The sequence below is a fragment of the Onychostoma macrolepis genome, chromosome 16 (genome assembly GCF_012432095.1).
Source record: "Onychostoma macrolepis isolate SWU-2019 chromosome 16, ASM1243209v1, whole genome shotgun sequence".
Lineage (NCBI taxonomy): Eukaryota > Metazoa > Chordata > Actinopteri > Cypriniformes > Cyprinidae > Onychostoma > Onychostoma macrolepis.
Genome location: NC_081170.1, coordinates 4,893,308 through 4,916,376, shown reverse-complemented (window position 1 = coordinate 4,916,376; position 23,069 = coordinate 4,893,308). Strand labels below are relative to the sequence as shown.

The window sequence follows — 23,069 nt, the reverse complement described above, 5'->3', positions numbered from 1 at the left end:
ACTCGCCTGACCTTTTGTGAAGAGGAAGATATGCCAGACCCAACAATGCAGAAGAGCTGAAGGCCACTATCAGAGCAACCTGGGCTCTCATAACACCTGAGCAGTGCCACAGACTGATCGACTCCATGCCACGCCGCATTGCTGCAGTAATTCAGGCAAAAGGAGCCCCAACTAAGTATTGAGTGCTGTACATGCTTATACTTTTCAAGTTCATACTTGAGAACTTTTATACAAAAGAAATAAACATTTGAAATATATCAGTCTGTGTGTAATGAATTAATATAATATACAAGTTTCACTTTTTGAATGGAATTAGTGAAATAAATCAACTTTTGATGATATTCTAATTATATGACCAGCACCTGTATATATATATATATATATATATATATATATATATATATATACACACACACACATACATATACATATATATACATATACATATACATATAGTCCCTTCTGCTCACCAAGGCTGCATTTATCTACTAAAAATAAAGTAAAAACAGTAATATTATGAAATATTGTTACAATTTAAAATGACTGTTCTCCACTTGAATATATTTTCAACATTGATAACAATAAGAAGTTTTTCTTTGTAAGCAATTTGGATATCAGGTCTATGGAGGCATATCTGCAGTTCAACAATTAAACATCAAATTACAGTTGAGCAATAAAGTATAAATTATTTTAAAATAATAAAAAATAAGCAAATAATTAAATGTATTTAATTAATGATACACAGTTTTTTTTTTTTTTTTTAATTATTCTTTGCACTATGATAAATTAGTTACAAGTGTTATTGTGATCTTATTTATCGATTAATTTATGCATGCATGTATGCATTCAGAACGACAAAGAGTTTACATTATTACAGACATGTAATTGTAAATTACAATGACAAATAACATGGCTTACGAATGAAAACTGTCAGTATTATTTAATAGCCACATCAACATTTTTAACAGAATCTTACTGGTCCAAAATCCAGCTTTTCATAACTGAATGTCAAACATTAATCATCATCTGATCAGCTGTCACACGTCACACGTTCACTGTGAACAGACATACTGCTTGATGCATTGTGTTTTTACTAATTACACCTCATATATCAGCTCCTTTTGCAGCCACCTCTATTATCAGCAGTCAATAACAAGCCCTCATTGGGAGCGTACGACTCCTGGAATTAATATTTCAGCGAATGAGATGCCAAAGTCCCTTTCGGGCATGTGGTTTGGCAAGCTTATCCAATCTTATTATAATGCAGGTACAGGATATTAGTCAACAAATCAATATCATGCATTCACTGCACGATTAATTCTGACAGACACAAAGGCTGCTGACTAATTGGCTCTTCTGTTGTTTGTTATACAAGAAGCATGTGGTGTTTGATCTTCACACAATGTCAAATAAGTAACATTATTCTCCACATGCTCGGTACGGAGGTCACACATGCCGTCTGGTTGGACATTACCGTCCCCTGAGGACTGGGAAATGAAACACAATGCAGGACCAATCAAAATGATCTGAGCTCAACATTAATATGAAGACTCGAACATCTCAGGGCCTCGTCAAGTTTTAATGGTTTATTAAGGAAAGGATATGGCACTGTCGTCAGCTAGGCAACCTCTTTCTTTCTCGACAAGGAAAGCGAAGACCATTAAACCAAATCTAGCAGACATCTTTACAGCTGAGGTCACCATTGTGATCTAGAAGGGTAATGGTGAACGGCTGTTCTTGTCCTTACCAATCTAACTGCACCTCCAGGCTTTTATAGTGCTGGGGGATTGTGTGTTAGACCAGTGAACAAATAAATCAGTGTTGGCTCTCAGCGAGGTTTCTTTTCAGGCAAAATCTGCTTTCTAAGATGAAGGACTAACAAAGGAAGCTACTTTTTCAGCTGCCTTGGTTTCAGACATGTTTTACCCATTCATTTCCTTCTATAGCATTTCAGAAAGCTGAGCTGGAAAACAAAACCAAACAGCTCTGAGATGAGTCTGATGGATTTTTAGATGATTTGAAGCAAAAATGATTTGCAAATCAGAATAACACAGTACAAGGATGCACACTTACTTCTTGAATAAATTCTGAATGAACTACTCATAATATAATCAAATAACTGACAGTACAAAATAAAACTAATAATTAGGGGTGTCAACGTTAACGTGTTAACGCATGCGATTAATCAAAAAATTTTAACACGTTAATATAAAGGTTTGACCCCAACTTCTTCCCGTCATCGCAGCGTGGAAGGTTATCTATCATTGTGTGATGAGGGTACAGCGAACCAGTGTTGCCAGGGTAACGGCACAAGTGAGCTATTTTGAAAATACAGTCGCGGGAAAAATTACAGAGCCGTGGGTAGCGTTTTTTTGGGCTAATTTTATAATGTACCACGGCCGCCCAAAGTGTATATAGACAAATAAAAATTAAAACAGATCATTTTTACTAATGTGTATTATACTTGGAATGTATACCTGACAACTTAAGAACGGAGAAGCGGTTGTAACATCAAACAACGTGAGTTTCAGCCTGAGCATACATGTTAAGGCTTTTACACAGCAGAAATAAACATGACAACAGCCACTATAGATTATATAAGATAATAAACACACGATTACGATAGATATGGTCTGTATGTGATTTTCTTGAGTAGAATGTGTACATCTGAAATGCTCATTTGTGCAGTGATATAAAAGGCTATAAATAGCATATTTTAACAACAGTAAACCACCAAATTCCACATGTGATCGCAAAAGGAAGTTATTACAAACACTCGATGGTGGTTTGAAGTGAGTTCTGAGTAAAAGTGTATTATTAATCTCATAAATTGTCTTATGAAGCATGATGTTAATATTAGCTCTAATGCACCTGCAAAACAGGTCCAATTCTTCTTCATAATGCATTTTTTCATAATACTTCACGTAAGGTCGCAAGAAAATGTTTTGTTGTATTTATTTAGAAATACTTTTGATAATAGTTGGGTAAACGTATACTGGGATTGAAGCGATGTGGCTTGGTAAACGTTTTATTGCCAGTATAAAGGCTGATAATGGCTGAATAAAAACAAAAGAATAATGATAAAAGAATAATAAGGATTATGTCTCATACCTGGCGGAAGTGTGAAAGGTTCTGTTTCCTTAAACTAGTTTGTCATGCATCTTTATTTCAACACATTTACAGGTAAATTCTAGTATTTTAAATTTGTGATTAATCTGTGATTAATGCGATTACATTTTTTTATCGATTGACAGCACTAATATATATATATATATATATATATATATAATTATTGTTGATATTACTCTTAAAAACTAAGAATAATAGGTAGTTAGAGCATTAACTTTAGCCAAAAACTATATATAATTATAATATATATAAAATGATCATTATTACAATTAAACACTAATAATGATAGTTAGTACATTAACTTTGGCAGAAAAACAGAAATAAAAAATCGTAAAACTATAGACAGTAAAATAATAGTAGATAGAGCACAAATAATAAATAGTAAAAAAAAAAAAAAAAATCAATAACAGCAACAATAATAATAATGATATACGGTATATATATATATATATATATATATATATATATAGAAGAAAAACATAAACAGAATTTTTTAAATAATAGTAAATAACAGATCACAAAATAATAATAATTGTTAAAGTATTAATTACAGAGTGAAAACTAACAAAACAAATAAAATATTCAACACTAAACTAACTATTCAACACTAACTCACACTGTTAAACAATTTAAATGATAGCTAGTTAGTACACGAAGTTTGGCCGGCATAAAATACAAACTAACTACCTAATTTACCAACTAGCTAGCTAAATAAATAAATAAACAAACAACTTTAAAACTAAAAAAATTCCCAATTATGGGCATTTTAATTATTCACTTAATTCAACAATTCAATCAGATTTATTTATTTATTTTTTTTTTTTTTTTTTTTTTTGCATTAGTGTAAACATGACAGTCTATGGCTTATGTCTGCAGAATCAACACACAACTACCTCACAGTTCATGGCAGATCTGTCTTGAAAGGTTTAAACACTAAAAAGCCACTCTCTCTACAGACAGAATAATTATTATTGTACTTTCAGGAACCCAACTGCAATCTATTAACAGCGGTAAGATGCAAGTCTGTGATTAACACGTATGTTCAAAGTTAAACTACTGCAAATTTGCTCATCCCAATGTTGTTAAAGGAGCGTATGGTGTTGACCTTATTTTTGAATTTTTCTTTTTATGTTTGTACTCCTCACTGTACAGGAAATAATGTGTATAATCCCACATTATTTCCTGTACAGTGAGGAGTACAAACATAAAAAGAAAAATTCAAAAATAAGGTCAACACCATACGCTCCTTTAACAACAGAGAGTCAGCAGGTGGATTAGAGGCTAACTAGACCTCCACGCGACAATGAAGGGAAGAAAGGAAAAGGCCTGGAGCTCAAACTGCATTCCCATCCACGGGGAGGCCTGGTGCTACGCCTCAATGCTAGCACACTACAGAACTTCAAACGCTCGCAAAAAACATGGATATAAACCCCCACCGCTTTGAAACAAACTCGCTGTCAATTATTCAAGGTGGCGCAACAGACAGTAACAACAACAACAACTACGACAAACATTTGTGCTAGCAAAGCGGCGGAGAGCTGAAAGTCGTATTGCAGCAGTTAAAACTCTGTGACTCATCTCTCTGGAGTACGATTCTTCTCAGCATGTTCCCTGCTACTAACCCACCAGGCTAGCCGCAGGCAATGTTCACAAACCCCGACGACTTGCTTTCCAGTGACAATGAAGGAAAAGTTTCACACTAAAACAACTCGAGAGTTAATGCTTTACATGCTCCTCGGCCCTCATCGAGACTGCTGGCCCACATCGGTTTAAAGTGCCCATATTATGCTCATTTAAAAGTTCATAATTTCATTTTTGGGGTCTGCTAGAATACATTTACATGATTTAAAGAGAGAAAAAGAAACATTTATCTTATAATCTGCATTGCTGCAGCAAATATTTCCACTCTGTTTTAGTTCCTATCTCACTAACTCTTGTGCTGAGCTGAAAATCAAGCCTTTTAAAAAAAATCTCTTATTATGATATATATATATATATATATATATATACAGGCGCATCTAAATAAATTAGAATGTCATTGAAAGGTTAAATTATTTCAGTAATTCAACTCAAATTGTGAAACTCGTGTATTAAATAAATTCAATGCACACAGACTGAAGTAGTTTAAGTCTTTGGTTCTTTTAATTGTGATGATTTTGGCTCACATTTAACAAAAAACCCACCAATTCACTATCTCAACAAATTAGAATACTTCATGAGACCAAAAAAAAAAAAAACATTTTTAGTGAATTGTTGGCCTTCTGGAAAGTATGTTCATTTACTGTATATGTACTCAATACTCGGTAGGGGCTCCTTTTGCTTTAATTACTGCCTCAATTCGGCGTGGCATGGAGGTGATCAGTTTGTGGCACTGCTGAGGTGGTATGGAAGCCCAGGTTTCTTTGACAGTGGCCTTCAGCTCATCTGCATTTTTTGATCTCTTGTTTCTCATTTTCCTCTTGACAATACCCCATAGATTCTCTGTGGGGTTCAGGTCTGGTGAGTTTGCTGGCCAGTCAAGCACACCAACACCATGGTCATTTAACCAACTTTTGGTGCTTTTGGCAGTGTGGGCAGGTGCCAAATCCTGCTGGAAAATGAAATCAGCATCTTTAAAAAGCTGGTCAGCAGAAGGAAGCATGAAGTGCTCCAAAATTTCTTGGTAAACGGGTGCAGTGACTTTGGTTTTCAAAAAACACAATGGACCAACACCAGCAGATGACATTCATAGGCCTCATTGAGCTCACGTACTGCAGTTTTTAAGTGGAAAAAAATAAAATAAAATACTTTTTGTGGATAATTTTGGCAATGTTCACTCCAAAACTGAGGTGCATAAGCTCAGATCAATGAAGCCTACGATCAATCAGAACTTTCTGAAATGCCCAGACTGTTCTGATTGGTCAGCTGAATCAGTCTGTTGTGATTGGTCAGTTGGTTAGAGCATGTGACTGAAATTTAACGCATCATACCATAATTGGCTTCATCAGCAGTTGTAAGTGTGCCACAAAACATATTTTCCAAAGTAAATAAAGATTACAGGACTATGTTTTTCAATCTTTCTACTTCTAAACTTCACATTTAATACAATGTGCTACTTGCTATTTTGCAATTATTTGTGAAATTTACCAGCAATTTCTGAGCTAAAATTGTTTCTAAAACATTTCAGGCAAGTGCACTGAAGAAAGAAAAAAAAAAATGTTGTAAAAAGAAATCTTGATTTCACAAATAAGCAAGTGGCACATGGAACTGAATTTGAAATTTCGAATTAGAAAGAAAAAGCATTTTCTTGTAAAATGTACTCCAATAATCTGTTTAATTTACTTTAACTTTGAGTGTTTTCTCTGTTGGAGAGATGGTGTGGACTTTTGGTGAGTTCAAGTTCTTTAGGAAAGTACGCATTTACAAGTTGTGAAGTCGTAACTTTGAGGTGTGTTCCAAGGTACTTTGGTCGAAAAAAGATCTACTTCTACAAAATGATGAATAAAGAATGTGCATCAAGTGTGTTTTTGCTTATTTTGTTATTCAGTTTATGAAGGTGTTGAATTGAATTGTTATACAATCTCATAATTGTAATTTTACAATACTGGGTTACACTTTTTAATAACTGCACACTGTGAATCATTAGTTAAGCATTAGTAAAGAGTCAATTCATCCTTTATAAGGCACTGTTCCAGCATTGATAGGCATTAGTAAGCAGTTTATAAATACAGCTATAAATGTTTTGAGCTTATCTATAATGTTTAATAATTGTATTTTCATACTTTAATGATCAATTTATCATTTCTAAATTATTACATTATTTACAAACCAATTATTTAGGAGTTGTCAGTGGTTCATAAGATCATTTAGAAAGTGTAAGTAAATGATTAATAAACTATTTATAAATCGTATTATTTAGACACATGATAATAATTGCTCAGTGTGTTAATAAATGTTTTATTAACACATATGCCTGCTGTAATTCATGATTAAGTCAGGTAGTTATAAAACATTTAGTAGTTGCCAGCCATCGATTTTTGCGAGCTCATCTAAAGTGAGGACTATTTATACCTTATAAAGCATTTACAAAGCAGATTTAAAGGCTCATTTATGTCCCAAACAGAAAAGTTAAACTGACTATTTATTAATGCTTACCTAATGATTCATAGCGTGCAGTTATTATAAAGTGTTACCCGATACTGTGGTATTTTGTACATGTAGCTTATCTAGTTTAATTGTAAATGGAATAATTTCACTTATTTGAAATTACCATTGATACAGATGCTGCATCTATTGTGTTTCCCATATTTTCTCACTGAAATGCTATAGTTTTGTTCATTCAACTCGTAAATACAAACTTTCTGACACGACTTGAATGCTTCATTTGTGCTTTGCAACTCTGCAGATTCGCATGACTATTAAGTAAAATAAAAAAGCTCAATAGGTGCCTTTTAATATTTATTCAGAGCTCAGTTCTTCAATACTGGCTTTCATGTTAATTGCATTAACCCGTAGTTCAGCTCAAGTCAGAGAGCGCAAAGGTGCAACAATCGTGAACGACCGATGTCCCCACTCAGATGTGGAAATGAACACGTTCGGGCGATTGAGTGTACGGCGGCTTTGTTGAATCCACAGCTACGCATGTGGGCGGCTACAGTCATTCGCCGCTGTTTGATGCGACACAGGCCCACGGGCACGTCCTAACGCTCATGCGCACAGCCAACGTTCGGGACGATCCACATGTCCTCGGGGCCAGATTTTTGTGCTCACGCTCTCTGGAACATCTGCCACCAGTTTAAGGGGGTGTGAATTTGGACTGTTGACAGGGAGCAAGTTGGGATTAGCGTGAGTAATGCAACTATACATCGAAGACATTGTGATTGGCATAAAAAGACCCGGGCACTGCATGAAACACGAAGCTGTCTGCTGCGGTTTACATAAATCTAATAGAGTCCCTAATGTAGTAGCTCTCACGACGCTGCCAAGATTTCTCATACGCTGGAAACGCTGAGGGACTCTGGTACAACGGGAACAGATTTTCTGCCGTACTGCCCAGATGCACAATGTACGGTTGGTCGACAACTTTCTATAAACATGCACGCTGGAGTCTAATATGTACAATTCATGCCGACGGCACTCGTTTGGCAGCTGTGAATAATTCAGTTTTGCTCTCAAAAGACAGATGCTATTTAAAAAATGTCTGGATTTATTATTTGTGACAGAATAATTAAACATTAAAAGCTGGCCAAAGAAACAGAGAACGGCCTTATTATTCCGTTCAAAAGGTCCTGTATAATTGACGAGCTTAAATGAGAAATAAATTCTTCCAACAGTTCTGTTCAGAGGCGAAAATATCCCTAAGTTAATGCACTGTCATCTTATTGTTCTCCAACATAAGGTGTTTTTTTTAACAAAAGAACATTAATGGACATTTTGGTGATGCGTTTTCCTTTCAGGTATTAAAGTCATAAAATTACTTCCATGACAGTTTACTTCCATAATACATTTCCAAGAGTAGTCAATGAGGAATATTAACACCAAGAGATTAGATTGTGAAAAGTGGGAAAGCTTTTATTATTTATTGGCTTGGGAATAACATGATCTGAAGAGTCATTCACAATTAACTTGGCAACTACTATTAAGAAACTAAACATTTTGAAATTATTTTTACTTTAAATTTAGAAAAGAAGAAAATGAATATATATAGTTCGGGATCAGAACAATTCTTTGATGCTTTTGAAAGAAAATGACCATTTATTTGACCAAAAACAGCAAAAAAAAAAAACAGTAATATTGTGAAATATTATTATAGCTGTTTTTTTATTTAAACATATTTTAAAAAATGATGCAAAACTGAATTTTCAGCAACCATTACTCCAGTCTTCAGTGTCACACTACAACAGAATTTTGTTTTTTTGTAACATTATAAATACCTTTTTTTATTAGTTTAATGCATCCTTGCTGAATAAAAGTATTCTTAAAAAAAGACCCCAGATTTTTAAAAAGATGTCCAAATCAGGTGCAACATCATAAAAGTGATGCACAAGTGGCACACTGTAAAAAATGATTGTGATTTTAACGGTAAAAAACTGTGAAAATGCTACAGTAAAAACCTGTTAAATGGTTAACGGTAAGTTCCTGTAAAATTTACAGGGAAAAACCGTAAACTGACGTTCCCAGAATTCCCTGCGTTGCACTTCAAATTTTGTTTGAATTTGATGTTTTTTTCTTTGAAATAACTGTTTCTTCTTAGTTTTTTCTTATCAGTTATGTTTATTAGGTTTGTATGTTACATCTAATGTTGTTAAATTAATGTTTATTGCATATTTCAGTTGAATGAGTCTCACCATGATGGTGTTTAATGTTTATGTGAATGACACTGTGCACCTTCTATATATGTTATTATTTAAAAGCTGTTTGTGATGGGCTTTGGCTCATCATGTGACTTTTTCATCACCACCTGCATTTGGTGCTTATCAGTGTATTTCAAAGGTACAAAACAGATTTCAGTACTTCAATAGGTTGGTATATTAACATTATATCAGTTAATGAAATTACGGTATTTAACTGTAAATTTAAGTTAAAACCGTAAAACCTAAAATGCTGTTACCGTATTTTTTACGGAGAATTCCGGCAACCACAGCTGCCGGTTTTATTTTTTTTTACAGTGCAGAACAACATTTTGTCAATCAATCTTTCTTTGACAATGTGCCGACAAGTACCGCCCACTTTAAATATGTTCATCAAATATATTCTGATTGGCTGTGATTGTTTCACATCATTGAGCATTTTCACAATCGGTGTGGAAAGACAAATTGCTGCTTGTTGCTGCAAACTTATCTGATTAGGACACTGAAAAACACTGTTATTGATAAACACCAAAGTCAGCCAAAGGAATAAATCTATGAATTTCTAAGCAAAAAAAACATTTTTTGTTATTCTGGTTGAAAGTCTCTTCACATCCTGATATCAATCATTAAGTTAAGTGGTCTAAATGTATTTATGTGTATTTATATATTCTGTGGAAGGTGTAGGACCAAGAAATGTTTGTCCAATTAAAACGCTCGGTCCGAGCGTTTCAATTGTCTTTCCTAACTGCCTGTCAACGTATGTATTTGCATACCTCTGCGCACCCTGTTCGCGCAGACAGGATACGTCATCAGCGCGTTCACGCACACTGTGCAGACACAGCAAGAATGGCAGGCAAACATCAACAACCTGATCTTTCTTCCTGGTATTGTAGTACTTTTACTATCTGTGCTATAAAGTTTTCTCACCAGTGAATGACACATGATGTAGCCCAGCGCTGTTCCCAGTTCCAGTCCTCGTGTCCCCCGCTCTGCATATTTTGCATGTCTCGCTTAGTTAAAGGGGTGGTTTACTGCTTTTTTTCTTTGCTTGATTGTGTTTATGGGGTGCAATATAACATGTCTTTGTGTTTCGTTTGTTAAAAAACGCCTTATTTTTCATATATTTCACCTTTATTGTAAGCCGCTTTCTCCTCTGTCATTTGAACGACCGGTTGACTTTCTGATTCTATGAAACCACTCCCTCAGAAACAGGCAATGGGCTCAGATTGGTTAGTTGGGCCGGTGTGTTGTGATTGGCTAAACTGCGTACTGCACATTGTCCGGAAACTTCACGCCCATTACCTTCACGGGCAACAGTTGCATGTGCTCCGGTCAAATGTAAATAATGGTGTCAATATTGCCGTATCAGTTTGAGCCAGAATCAGACCCAGAAAGCGGTAATGAAGAGAGTCAAGCAGAACTTCTGCAAGCACGGCTCTTACAAAACGTTTCTGAATGGAAGTTTGCTGTTGTGATTACATATCATTTTTTGAAGTTCGTACACATTTGTCTTATACACACAAAATAGCATCGAACTAACTGGCTACTAACCAAACAGCGTTGGCTTGTGTTTACGTTCTTGATCAAATCGAAAAATTACGTCATAAAGTATACATGGAAAATACATTTACAAGATTAGTACATAATTACAAATTCGGGTCCAAAATGTTTGTACGCGTTTGTCATAGACACACGAAATAGCATTTAACTAACTGGCTACTAAGCCAGCGTTGGCATTTGTTTACGTCCTTGATAAAACTAAAACATTACGTCTGAAATTATACATGCAAATACATTTAAAATTATTAAATCTTACTTACAGGTTGTGGCCCAACAACTGCTGCCTCTGGTTTTAAAGTTGGAACTACTCCATGTTTTAGTAATAGTTTCTGTGTGAATCCGGCATTGAACTCGTGTAGATTCTGGAAGCTGTCTTCCGTAAAATGCGCAGCACAGAGAGCTAAATTAGGATTGTAATTGTCAGGAACATAATCAAACATAAATTTTAACCATTGTTGACGAACTACAGCGTCCGTAGGAAGCCCGAACACAGAAGACCTGACAGCTGGGTGAAAATAACACCGTTTCGACGGCATAGCTACAACTCTCCACTATAACTCTTCCTCTTCGACAAAGCCGCAGAACATGGCCTTGCCCCCTCTTTTGCATGTTCCGGAGGGAGGGGTTGATGCAAATTTATGGGTTTTTTACGTATGCAACCCGGGAAGTATCTCGTTGTAGTCCCATATGAGTCGTTTTTGTAGGCATTAAACTTCCTGATTTTTAAAAGATGATATCTCTGCTTACGTTGAACTTTCAGTGCAGCAACTTTGCAGATACTGTTCATGCACCAACAGCAACATTACACACTATTTAAAATGAAAAAAGTGAAATCGCAGTAAACCACCCCTTTAACACACTCGGTTCAGATAACCAGCTCGTTAGAAGAGAGCTCCGTGCATGAACTGTGTTCCGATTGACATGCTCCCTACACAGTGTTCATTGCTCCCTACTCCCTGAGCAGGGAAAATCTGTTTATTTCACTTCAGAACATTCACTCATGGATTTGCGCTGCTCCTCACACACAGACGAAAGAGAAGTATGAAATGTGACATAATATACCTCTGTAAATAAATACAATTTAAATTCAGGTCTGGCACACTTTAATGCCCTTTGTATAGAACATAAATGCTCGCTTTGAACTGGAATCATTTCGGAATATCTGGTGATGTCCACTTAGCAGGGCACTTATGACTTACGGTCGAACAGAACAACCGTCGGACGTGATAAGATATACATATGACATGTGCAGAGCAGGGAGGGCGCGAGGACTGTAATTGGAAACCATTGATGTAGCCTATTGTAGTAATTTATGTTGTCTCTGGCGTGGCTTTGTACGGTGATTGCAGGGAGGGTGGGGCGTTCGCTTTCAGTGCCATCAGGCTAAAGTTAGCACTTTCTGAGATCTCCTACTGCACCTTTATGTCAAAGAAAAAACAGTTCAAACAATGTATTGGAATTATTTGACTTAAATATTTGTACAAAAATATATAAGGTACTGTCCTTGAAGTCTTCAAATACAGCAGAGTGAAAGGCATTGACCACGTTCTACTTCGAAACTGAGGATGAAACCGCCAAAAACACTGAGATGAGAGGTTTTTTTTTTTTGAAGAGTTGAGAACTTCAAGTCCTGTTTGATGTGATATTTTAAGAAGACCTTCAGTGGTTGGTGTTCTCTATTTTGTGTCTCTCTTCCTACAGACAGTTACATTTAATCAGAACACTTTCATAATCAAGTCAGACGCCCCACGGCATGGTTCCCTCATTTTACAAGCATTCACAGGAAAACATTTAGTCGAGTTAAAACAGACTTATTAATATAAACTTCTGCAAACTGAGAGAGTTTGAAATAGATAAAGCACATAAAAGAAGGGCCATTCAAATTCCTGTTAAGCCAAATTAATTTTAGGATGTGTCTTTTCACACTACAATTTTTGCCGCAAACGCTTGTCTTCATAGACAGTTCATGTAAGGTTTGAAACTGATATGAAAGAACTTCAAAAATGAATCACAATTCATTACATATACTATGTGTTGCCAATTATAAAATCATGCATTTCTCATTGCTGCTTGCATTCGGTACATTTATTGCAATGCATTGGTGGAAAACCTACAGTTTTGGCAATAAAAAAAACATTTAAAAAAAACAAAAAAAAAACCAGCAAAACTGGCATCTTCTTCTTACAGTCCCTTGCTAGAGTGGTAAACAGCTGCCACTAGAATTCCCAGCGGTATGCACATTGATGATGAAATTGTATCACGGTTCAGAACCAAATATTACAGTATGACAGGCGTCATCTAACTCAGCTACAGACCAAACAAACCAAAAGTCAAAAACAGCCTTAAATGCAATAGTCATCTCACTAAAAAACAAGTGCATGAAATTAGATGTGGGGTCAAAAATGTCTGAGACAACTAGCAAAAATGTTTTCATCTTAAAAAAAAAAGAATAAAAATATATGATTATGAAGTAAATTATAATAAACTAGATGAGTAAAATTTTTGAACAAAAATTTGAAGTTGGCTTGAGAAAGCCGCAATTGTAAATGCTTGAAGTTTAGATAGACAGATTAGATAGGTGTTGATAACATGTGGCTAGCATGATTTAGCATGTTTTTTAACATGTTGCTAACATAGGGTGACCAAATGTCCACTTTTTCCCTGACACATCCTGGCCAGGATTTCTATATTGCCTAAAATGTCCAGGTTTTCATACTTGCTGAAGGCAATGATCAAAAAAGTATCGTCACTTTGACCATTCTCTGTAAATACCATATTCTAGCGTGCCGTGATTGGTCGATTATGTACAATGCCTCAATGTTATTGGTCAAACTACTTTTCAATCATTACCTTCAGCAAGTATGGAAACAGGAAAACAAAGCCAAAACCTGGACATTTTAGGCAAAATAGAAATGCTGGCCAAGACATGCCCGTGAAAAACGTATGGTAGTATGGTCACCCTATGCTAGCAACATGTTAAAATCATGTTAGGAAAGTGCTAAATCATGCTAGCAACATGTTATCAACATCTAATCTATCTATTAGGACCCTAGCTAGCATGTTTTTAGAATGAATAGCATGTTGTTAACATGTTGCTAGCATGTTTCTAACATGTTTCTAAAATGATTAGAAACATGCTGCTAATCATGTTTCTAGTATGTTGCTAGCACGTTTTTAGCATAATTAACATGTTGCTAGCATGTTTCTAACATGATTAACCTTAACTAGCCTTAAGCATGATTAGCATGTTGCTATTATATTTTTAACATGATTAGCATGTTTTAACACGATCGGCATGTTGTTGACGTGTTTCAGCATGATTAGCATGTTGTTGACATGTTTTAGCATGATTTACCATGCTGTTCTAGGACAGTCATTAACTCAACGTTCCTTTGCTACTAGTTCTAAAGTGACATTTTCAAATTAGTAATGTAGGCTTGGGCTCAGCTGTTAAACTGTCAAACTGAGATCTAAATCCGTGGCGGAAGGAAGTAGTTCTGCACAAAAGAGGGTTTTTAAAGACACACTGTTTTTCTCTTTTTTATTTACACACTTGTGCCGTCAAACTATTGTATAAACACAATATCACACTCGTAGCAGTGCAATATGGCTGTATATCAACATGCTGTGATATATCACAGCCATATGGCACTGCCACTCGTGTAATATTGCTCATATGAAGTATATTATCAGAAAAAAAGTAACTATATTGACTTTGAGAAAATATCGCCTCCACTGAAGCAAGAAAAAAATGATCACCTGTACAAAAGTCACTTGATCACTAGTTACATTTAAGACTTAAAAAGAAACTATGGAACAGTGTAGAAATAGCAGTTTTAGTGTTGTACAATTCATCAATTTTAGGAAAAAATTAATTAATTTGATCTGTAAAGTACGCCAAATAACCATTTTTAACTCTGAGCTGAAAACAGGCTCAGAGTTTTTAACATTTCATTGTGTTTATTTTGAGGTTTACACAAAAACATTTTTAAAGCGGTCAGACTTGTGGACACCACAGTAGACAGTCTCATACATCACAATGGAAATGCTGGCCGTCTAACTTCAGCAACTTTAGTGTCACACAAAAAAGCTACAGAACACTATGAACAACAAAAACAATCGTAGTTAAAGCTCCGTAGACTTGAGGGTTGAAGTTTCTACAGTTCATGTAAGGTCACTAAAGCATTTTCCTTTGTTTCTGGATGGTTTGGTATCTTGCCGTGCACAGTCATTGTCGCTTGTTACAAGCAAAAACTAAATAAATACAGTGCATACATGCATAAAATATGAGGCTCTGATAAATAAGGCTCTGATGTGAGGATTTAAGCTCCAAACATGATCTCAGTTACCCTGGAGACTTAAAGTCCAAACCATTTCAGAAGTTCTGATCCTGCTGGGCCGCACTGACGCCCCTGATGTTCGGCAAAACGACTCGAGAGGCGGTCTGCAAAAAGTCGCTGCATTTTGATTTTAGAAATCCATTAAGACTAAAGGATTTCTGGAATTGTTGCAGAAACCTACACAAACACACATTTCATTTGTGGCTACTATGCCTATTTAATTACAGGAACAGCAATTCTCAGAAATGAAAAGAACAAACATTTTTTCCCTCTCAATTTCCGTTTTTTTTTTTTCTTCCTCATTAAAAAGGGTCCTTTTCACAGATGCACACGTATGTTCTGTTCAATAGCAGCATAGGGTATGCTATAAATAAGCCTTGACGTTCACTTATATTCATTTGCGGTCAGGTTGAAAGTGTATTTCTTACCGAACTCTCCTGGCACTGAGATTTCATACACACAGGACTGGCCCGCAGTGTAGTTGCGAGGGTAGTTTGGGGACAAAATAGTGCCCTCTGAACCCGTCGACCGGCTTCCACATGGAGCTGGAAGAAACAAATAAAGGTGTGTGAATGCATTTATATATTCAAAACACATCCAAACACAATGTTAATGGTGGACTAAATCATTTATTGCTTTGTTTTAACATCTGGATCAGTCTTTCATTTTTGTTTCAATGTGTTTTAAAATTCAAACTAGCCATACATAAATAATACTAAAATAACACTATCGTGATGCATTGTTTCCTGTAATTGTTTAATTGTATGTTTTCAACAATTATTTATTGATTTAATTATTGTCGTACAGATACTGTGCCACAATTTTAGAGAAAATGTTTATAAAATTATGATGATTAAGTGTCCTATATGTAATTACATTATAGCTGAATAACACTGCAAAATTTAAACCCTTATAAAAGTTCTTGAAATAAACATTTAGTCTCATACCGCCTTGTAAAGAAATGTTCATGTTAATTAAAAAATATATTTTGCTAAACGTTTATAGGTATATGGACATTTACTATGCTTACTTATTTTTAAGTTTGTTTGTTTTTTTTTCCTTTTTTTAATTTAGTTCTGTAACAGATTGATACTTGTATTGTGCCTTGAGATGCTTGTGTTTTTCTTTAATAATAAAAAAAAAAAATATATATATATATATATATATATATATATATATATACTTTGCTTCTGACACTTCATTTAAAAACATGTGGCATAAATAAAACTTTCATCTTTTCATTTGTTTTTTTTAAAGATGAGTTCCACTTTAAGGCACCGATAGGAGACTCCATCTCATGCAAGTCTATATTTTTCAAAACAAATTTGTCAAAAATAAGTATATCAATAAAATAAAGTCAAACTTTGCTTTGTGGAAAGTGGAAAACTCAAGGTGCATTTGAGGAGAAACTCTGTACCTGAACCATGTTTAACAAAGGCAACATACAGCAAGGTGTAAATCTATATAATGTGGCACGATATGACAGCTGTGGAAGGAGCGCTAGAGTTATAGCGAGCATTGTTAACAGTGCTCAGTCATTCATCAACCAGCTAGAACAGAATTATAGGCCTGACAATAATACTTTTCAATCTCATACTCTAAAATACAACCTATACAGTCTTAAGAGACAGTCTTTATGCAATCATTGATTAGAGGGCCGTTTGAATTATTTCTTCACAATAAGCGAAACAATTTAGCATAATGCAAGAGAAATGGGCAAAAATAATTGCGGCAAAAAGGGGATAAAAAGTGATTAGGATCTAATGGAGCAGGCAGAAGCTTTCATCCAGTCATATGACTCCGCAAAATATAAATCGTTCTTTCGAGTGACATTTATAGCCTTTGACTTGCACAAGTGGGAAAACTGCTGCCCTGTTTGCATTATTTGATGTGAAATTCAAAGTCTCAGTGTGGGTTTATTATTGCTGATCCCACAATATTCTGTGGTGAAATATTAATTTCAGAGGATTAGCAAACAAGATGCGGTGACAGAGTCAATACATCAGAGCGCTGAAATCATTCACTCCTGAGTCGAAGAACATCATCATTTGTGACTCATGTTATAATTGTTCATCTCTGCAGATGATAAGAAAAGTGTTTACAATGTTTCATGTCAATTTAAACATCTCCCAGCTCTGGAGTTTCACAAATCTATAAATGTAGACTGCGTCTCAAAGGAAGAAGTACACACATACAGCTCATACAATGACTTTCAAAAGGTGCTGATTTCTTTCCAAAAGTTCCTATATTATTGAGATTTATCTTTTCACACTGATGACACTTGAGGGATTAATACACGACTATTAAAAAAGTTTCAAACATTCACTGATGCTCAAGGCAGCAACATGATGCATTAAAGATCTGGGGGTGAAAACTTTTGAGAAGGACGATTATGTGTACATTTTGCTTAAATATCTTACTATTTCATTCAGTACTGCCCTTCAGAAGCTACAGAAATGATTTAAATGTTTCCCAGAAGACAAAACAAGTACAATTTACCCTTATCATTCAGTTCCAAAAGTTTTCACTCCCCACTTGAATAGTTGTGCATGTGTCTCTCAATTGTTCTCAGCATCCTCAGTACAGTCACTCTTGAAAAGGGGTCAAATATAAATATGCTGCTTGAAAAATAAAGATTTTTTTTCACAAGAACAGTGGGCAGTTCACAACACAAAACAAAGAAGCAGACATTGTTCATACAGCTAACAACAGACATTAAGTATCACATGTTCATAAACTTTTGAACAGGGTCATTTGTGTAAATTAATTTATTATTTTGTCTGGTGGACTATATGCACACATAAAAAGCACACATAAAATATGTTATATGAAATAGCTTATTCAGAGAAGTACTGAAAGGAAAAAAAAAAAAGAACAATGCAATTTGTTTTTCTTTTTGGTCTTTTTGCAGAGATATACGAACTTAAACTCTGTAATTTCAGTCTTGTGATTCTTTGAATATCTTTCAGTATTTACATCAGCCAATTAAAATCCAAATATCTAAAGCAATAAGTAAAATATAGTGAAAATAGATAATAGTTATCAAATTATCATGGAATGTTTTCATAACTATATTTGTTAGCATGTTTTAGTTTTAGCATGCATGTAGTTAGAACACTTTTCAACTATATGAACTGAAAGAATGGTATTTGACTATTTTCATGTATATGCAGCAATCGGTTTTATTTTAGTATTACTTCGTATTAATCCTATTACAATTTTTATTAACAGTTTGAATAGTTACTTCTATTTTAATGTTTCAGTAATTTTGTAGTTTTTTTTTTTTTAAATTTAATTATTTAATTAATGTAAACAATTTTAATTTCAGTTTTCGTTATTTTAGTACATCTCTAGATAAACTAAATGAAAACTAGAAATGCTGCCTTAGCAGCTAGCTGAAAAAAAAAAAGTTTAGGTTTTTCAAATATTCTATTTTATTTTATTTGACATTTATTAATTTAGCTAACATCTATCTTTCATTATATTTTGATACATGAAAATCCAACAGTACTTGAACTGATTCACAGAAATTAATCTTTAAAACCCTGTTTGACAAAGAAGAGATGCTATAAAGCATCTCTGTCTTAACTCACACGAGAGAAAAAAAGACTAGTCTGATAATCACATGCACTTCTGAAAACTTAATGGCCAAATAAAAAGCACTTTAACAATGTTGTCAAATCACTGTGACTATATTATAAAGATCCAATAAATCGCACAGCTCTACTATAGACCTACATAAAGCCAGATCATAAGTATATTTCGTTCTGACTTCCATTGTGGAAGGACCAATCCTATCAAACTCCCCCGTAATTCACACTCCCCACACATGCACATGTACACCGCGTCCCTGTTGTCTCCAGAGGCACAAGCAAGCCGCAGCGCATAATTCAGCATCTCTTCACACCGTGAGCTGGTCTCACAGCTGGAGGAAGTGTAAAAGAGAACCGTCAGAAGCCCATGTGGGTTTGTGCGCACATGTGGCAGGGTGACACAGTCCGTACACGAGACCCCAGCACAAACACATCCATTATTAATCAATGCTTTCAAGGCAGAAGAGCACAAGCCTGAAACAACACCTATGAAGAGAGTGGCAGGAATGAAGAGTGTTATGATCGCTGTCTCATCCTCCACGACAACACAGAGAGCAGAGTAATTGGCAGGAGACGGATCTAGACACAGACTAGCACTTGAGACATAAAAACAGAAAAATGTGTAACTAGTGTTGAAGCACAATAACTGAATGTTAGTTTTACTTATACTTCTGTAATCTGACAAATCTGAATGTGTAATAGGATATTCCATGAGAAAAATTTATTGGGAATCAGGCTGCATTTATTTAATCAAAAAACACAATAAAACAGTAACATGTGACCCTGGACCACAAAACCAGTCTTAAGTCGCAATAGCCAAAAATACATTGTATGGGTCAAAATTATCGATCCAAAAACCATTAGGATATTAAGTAAAGATCATGTTCCATGAAGAAAATTTATAAATTTCCTACTCTAAATATATCAAAACTAAATATATAAAATCTGCCCTGTCCAGCATTTTTAAATTTTATTATTATTAAATGTTTTACACAATGAAATATTACACCTTAATCAATACAGATTTTACCTGTAAATACATTATGAACAAACCATTCAATCAATTCAAACCAATCAATACATTTTACCTTGAAATTTAAGCATGTTACCTCAATTTTGTTCTACATGCAAATACGTTTAGTGCGTTTTGCAAGTTTATTCAATATTCGTCTTACATTTTAAATCAACATTAAATCAAAATTGACCCGATTTAACTTCTTAATATACATCACTGACCTTACTAAGAATGATTCATCAGTGCACATTATTCCACATAAAATAGTTTTTATTCATAATTTTTCATCAAAATGTATTGACTTGCTCTGCCTCTGAAACAACTTAGTAAATAAACAAGTTATAAAATCAAGCTCCTTCCTACATACAGCACTTTTTCTCTCAGAAATATTTCAGATTCTGCAACTTCACCATGAAGAAAAACTTCACTTCACTTCAGCCTGTGGGATTATTGCTTTGCATGGAAACTCATAAATCAGACTCTTATAATGAGGTGATTTTTGATAGTTATTATCAGGGTTTTGTTGACGCTCATTAAGAGTTTGCATGCACATTTTACTGATTATGCCTAATCAGCTGAAGTGTAAGGTCACAAAAATGCCTTAAATTACGTTCTTTTATTAGCCAAAGGTCGTCACACTTCGATTTTGCCCTTTTCTGACAGCTTATTCACTGTCTAACACATGGCAGTTTTCTAGTATGCGGTTTATTGATTTGCAAAACTTATTTTTCGAATGATTCTTTTCAAAAGTTACCAGTGTTTTGGAGTACATGTAAACACCCTCGTGTTGATCTGGATGAAAAGAAAAACTGCACAATTTTGACTTTCATTCACAAGCAAAACTACTGTAGGATAAAACGCGCAAACAGACGCTGTATCCCACACAGCTCCAAAAATAGAGCGTGACGCAGGTATCTGGGTTGTAAGGGGATGTTCTAAGCACAATACAGATGGGAACGTGAGCATACCTTGGCAGCTGGGCAGAGCTCTGTTCCACTCGGGTCTGTTGGTGTCGCCCATGACACAGGTGAGACTGGAATAACCCTGGAGCTGGTAGCCTGGATCACAGTGGAAGGTCACAGTGGAGCCCAGCTTATAGTCTCCACCCAACCGAGTGCCATTCATCACGCTGCCCGGGTCAAAACAAGCCTCACGCAGTTTAGCTATACGGGAGAGGAACACAAGACATATGGCATATGATAAAGCTGTAGAAGATGAAAAGATATGAAGGGATAAAAATGCCAAGCGGTGAGTCACTGTCAACCTTTGAAACTTTTCAGTTTGCGCTCAAGCTTCTTGAAACAGTATATCATGACAATCTTAAAGGAACCGTTTACCAAAATATGAACACTCCGTCATCATTTACTGGTCCTCAATCGACAAAAATCAATAAGTGCATCTCTCAAGGGCCTCTTTAAGCTCCAGGCCGAAACAAAAGAGCAATTACCTTTGTATTCCAGATGGAAGCCCGTGTAGCTCACGGATCCGTCGCTGCGGAAGGCAATGTGCATGATGTTGGAGCTGCTTTCCACTTTTTCTGGCAGCTTGCTGTCTTGAAATGTGCCGATCAGATGACCGTTGCTGTGAGGTCCGTCGTAGATGTACAAGAAGTCATAGTTGGGCTCAATGCTGAAACTGAGAGAAGACAAGTATAGGATCAAAACACAGTGATATATTGATTTTTCTACGCAATTTACTCCTCCTGAAGGATTAGTTGACACAAATGAAAATTCTGTCAGCATGTCATTGCAAATCATTGCACACAAAGGGGATGACAAGTAATTTAAAATACTTTGATGGTGTATATTTTGGGACTTTAATATGGTCACTACGCGCTGTTGAATGAAAAACTGCTGTGTGAAGATTTGAAAATAGCATTCATGTTTGAAACGATCAACAATGATAGAAACTTGCATTTTGGGTGAACTAGCCCATTAAATCTTGGTATACACTGCAAAAATGATTTCTTACCCAGTATTTTCAACTTGTTTTCCAGTATAAATATCAAAACATTCTTAAATTAAGATATGTTTATTTGAGAAGAGAAAACTGGGTGGAGCTTGTAATGTTGTCAACAAGCAAGCTTGTTAAATTTTCATGCTTTCAGTAGGATGCTGCTTGTTTTTCATCTTTCCCGTTTTACAGCAATCACTCATTATTAGCTTTTCTACACTGCAAAAAATGACTTTATTTCTTAGCATTTTGTCTTATTTTCCATTACACTTATATAAAAATTCTTGAATCAACATATATTTACTGAAGAGATTATGTTTTCTGAAAAACGTATCAAAATCAAGTGGGTTTATGTTTAAAATAAGAAATATATCTGAAAATAAGAAAAATGAGCTTAATTCAAAGGGAAAACAAGATATTTTTTTATCCCATTTTTTTCTCTCTCTTTATTTTAAGCATAAACTCAAACCTTTTTCAGAAAAAAATAAAAATAAATCAATGTCACTCAATGTCACATAATTTTTCTTACATTTATTTTTTAAATTAAACTCTAGTACAACTATCTAAATAATCAAAATACATTTACTTCAGAAGCAAAACGATATAAGCTAATAAGTCTTGTTTTCAGAAAAAAATCTATCAATATTAAATATGTTTATGCTTAAAACTAAAAAAGAAAATCTCTCATTTTTTGCAGTGTAGAAATGCAAATTGCTTATAAAGTGTGATGGCTGTAAAACAGAAAAGAGAAAATAAGCAGCATCCTATTATAAACATGAAAATTTATCAAGTGCTTGTTGACAACATCACAAGCTCCATCCAGTTTCCACCATGTGCCCGGCTGAGGCTGTTAAAACCTGTGCCTGTGATCTTCCTAAAAGACCTTTTGGGTCATTTGAGGCAGAAAATGTTTTGAAGAGGCTTTTCTGTATGTTTCAGGTGGGGGAAATGTTATGAAGTGGAAAAATCCGATGTGGGTGGAAAATGCACATAAATGGCACAGCAATGCTTTGGGAAAATGTAGTCAGAAAATGCTGCACTTCACATTAAGTACTGCAATGAGAGCAGACGGCTGTATTAATGTCATTATGAAGATTTGTTTATTGTCCCGAGACTGCAATGGTAATGCACCAACAATATGCCATTAATT

The 23,069-nt window shown here is 35.0% G+C and overlaps 1 protein-coding gene across 2 annotated transcripts in view; it reads right to left on the bottom strand.

Annotated features, from left to right (window-relative positions):
- Positions 1–23,069, bottom strand: part of csmd3a (CUB and Sushi multiple domains 3a) — a 288,864-nt gene that overhangs the window by 120,268 nt on the left and 145,527 nt on the right. For both annotated transcript variants that reach the window (XM_058747031.1, XM_058747032.1), the window contains exons 29-31: positions 21,414–21,601; positions 20,935–21,129; positions 15,787–15,903 (exon numbers count right to left, since the gene is read on the bottom strand). In XM_058747031.1, the coding sequence (XP_058603014.1) occupies positions 15,787–15,903; positions 20,935–21,129; positions 21,414–21,601 (500 nt within the window). The remainder of the gene's footprint in view (positions 1–15,786; positions 15,904–20,934; positions 21,130–21,413; positions 21,602–23,069) is intronic.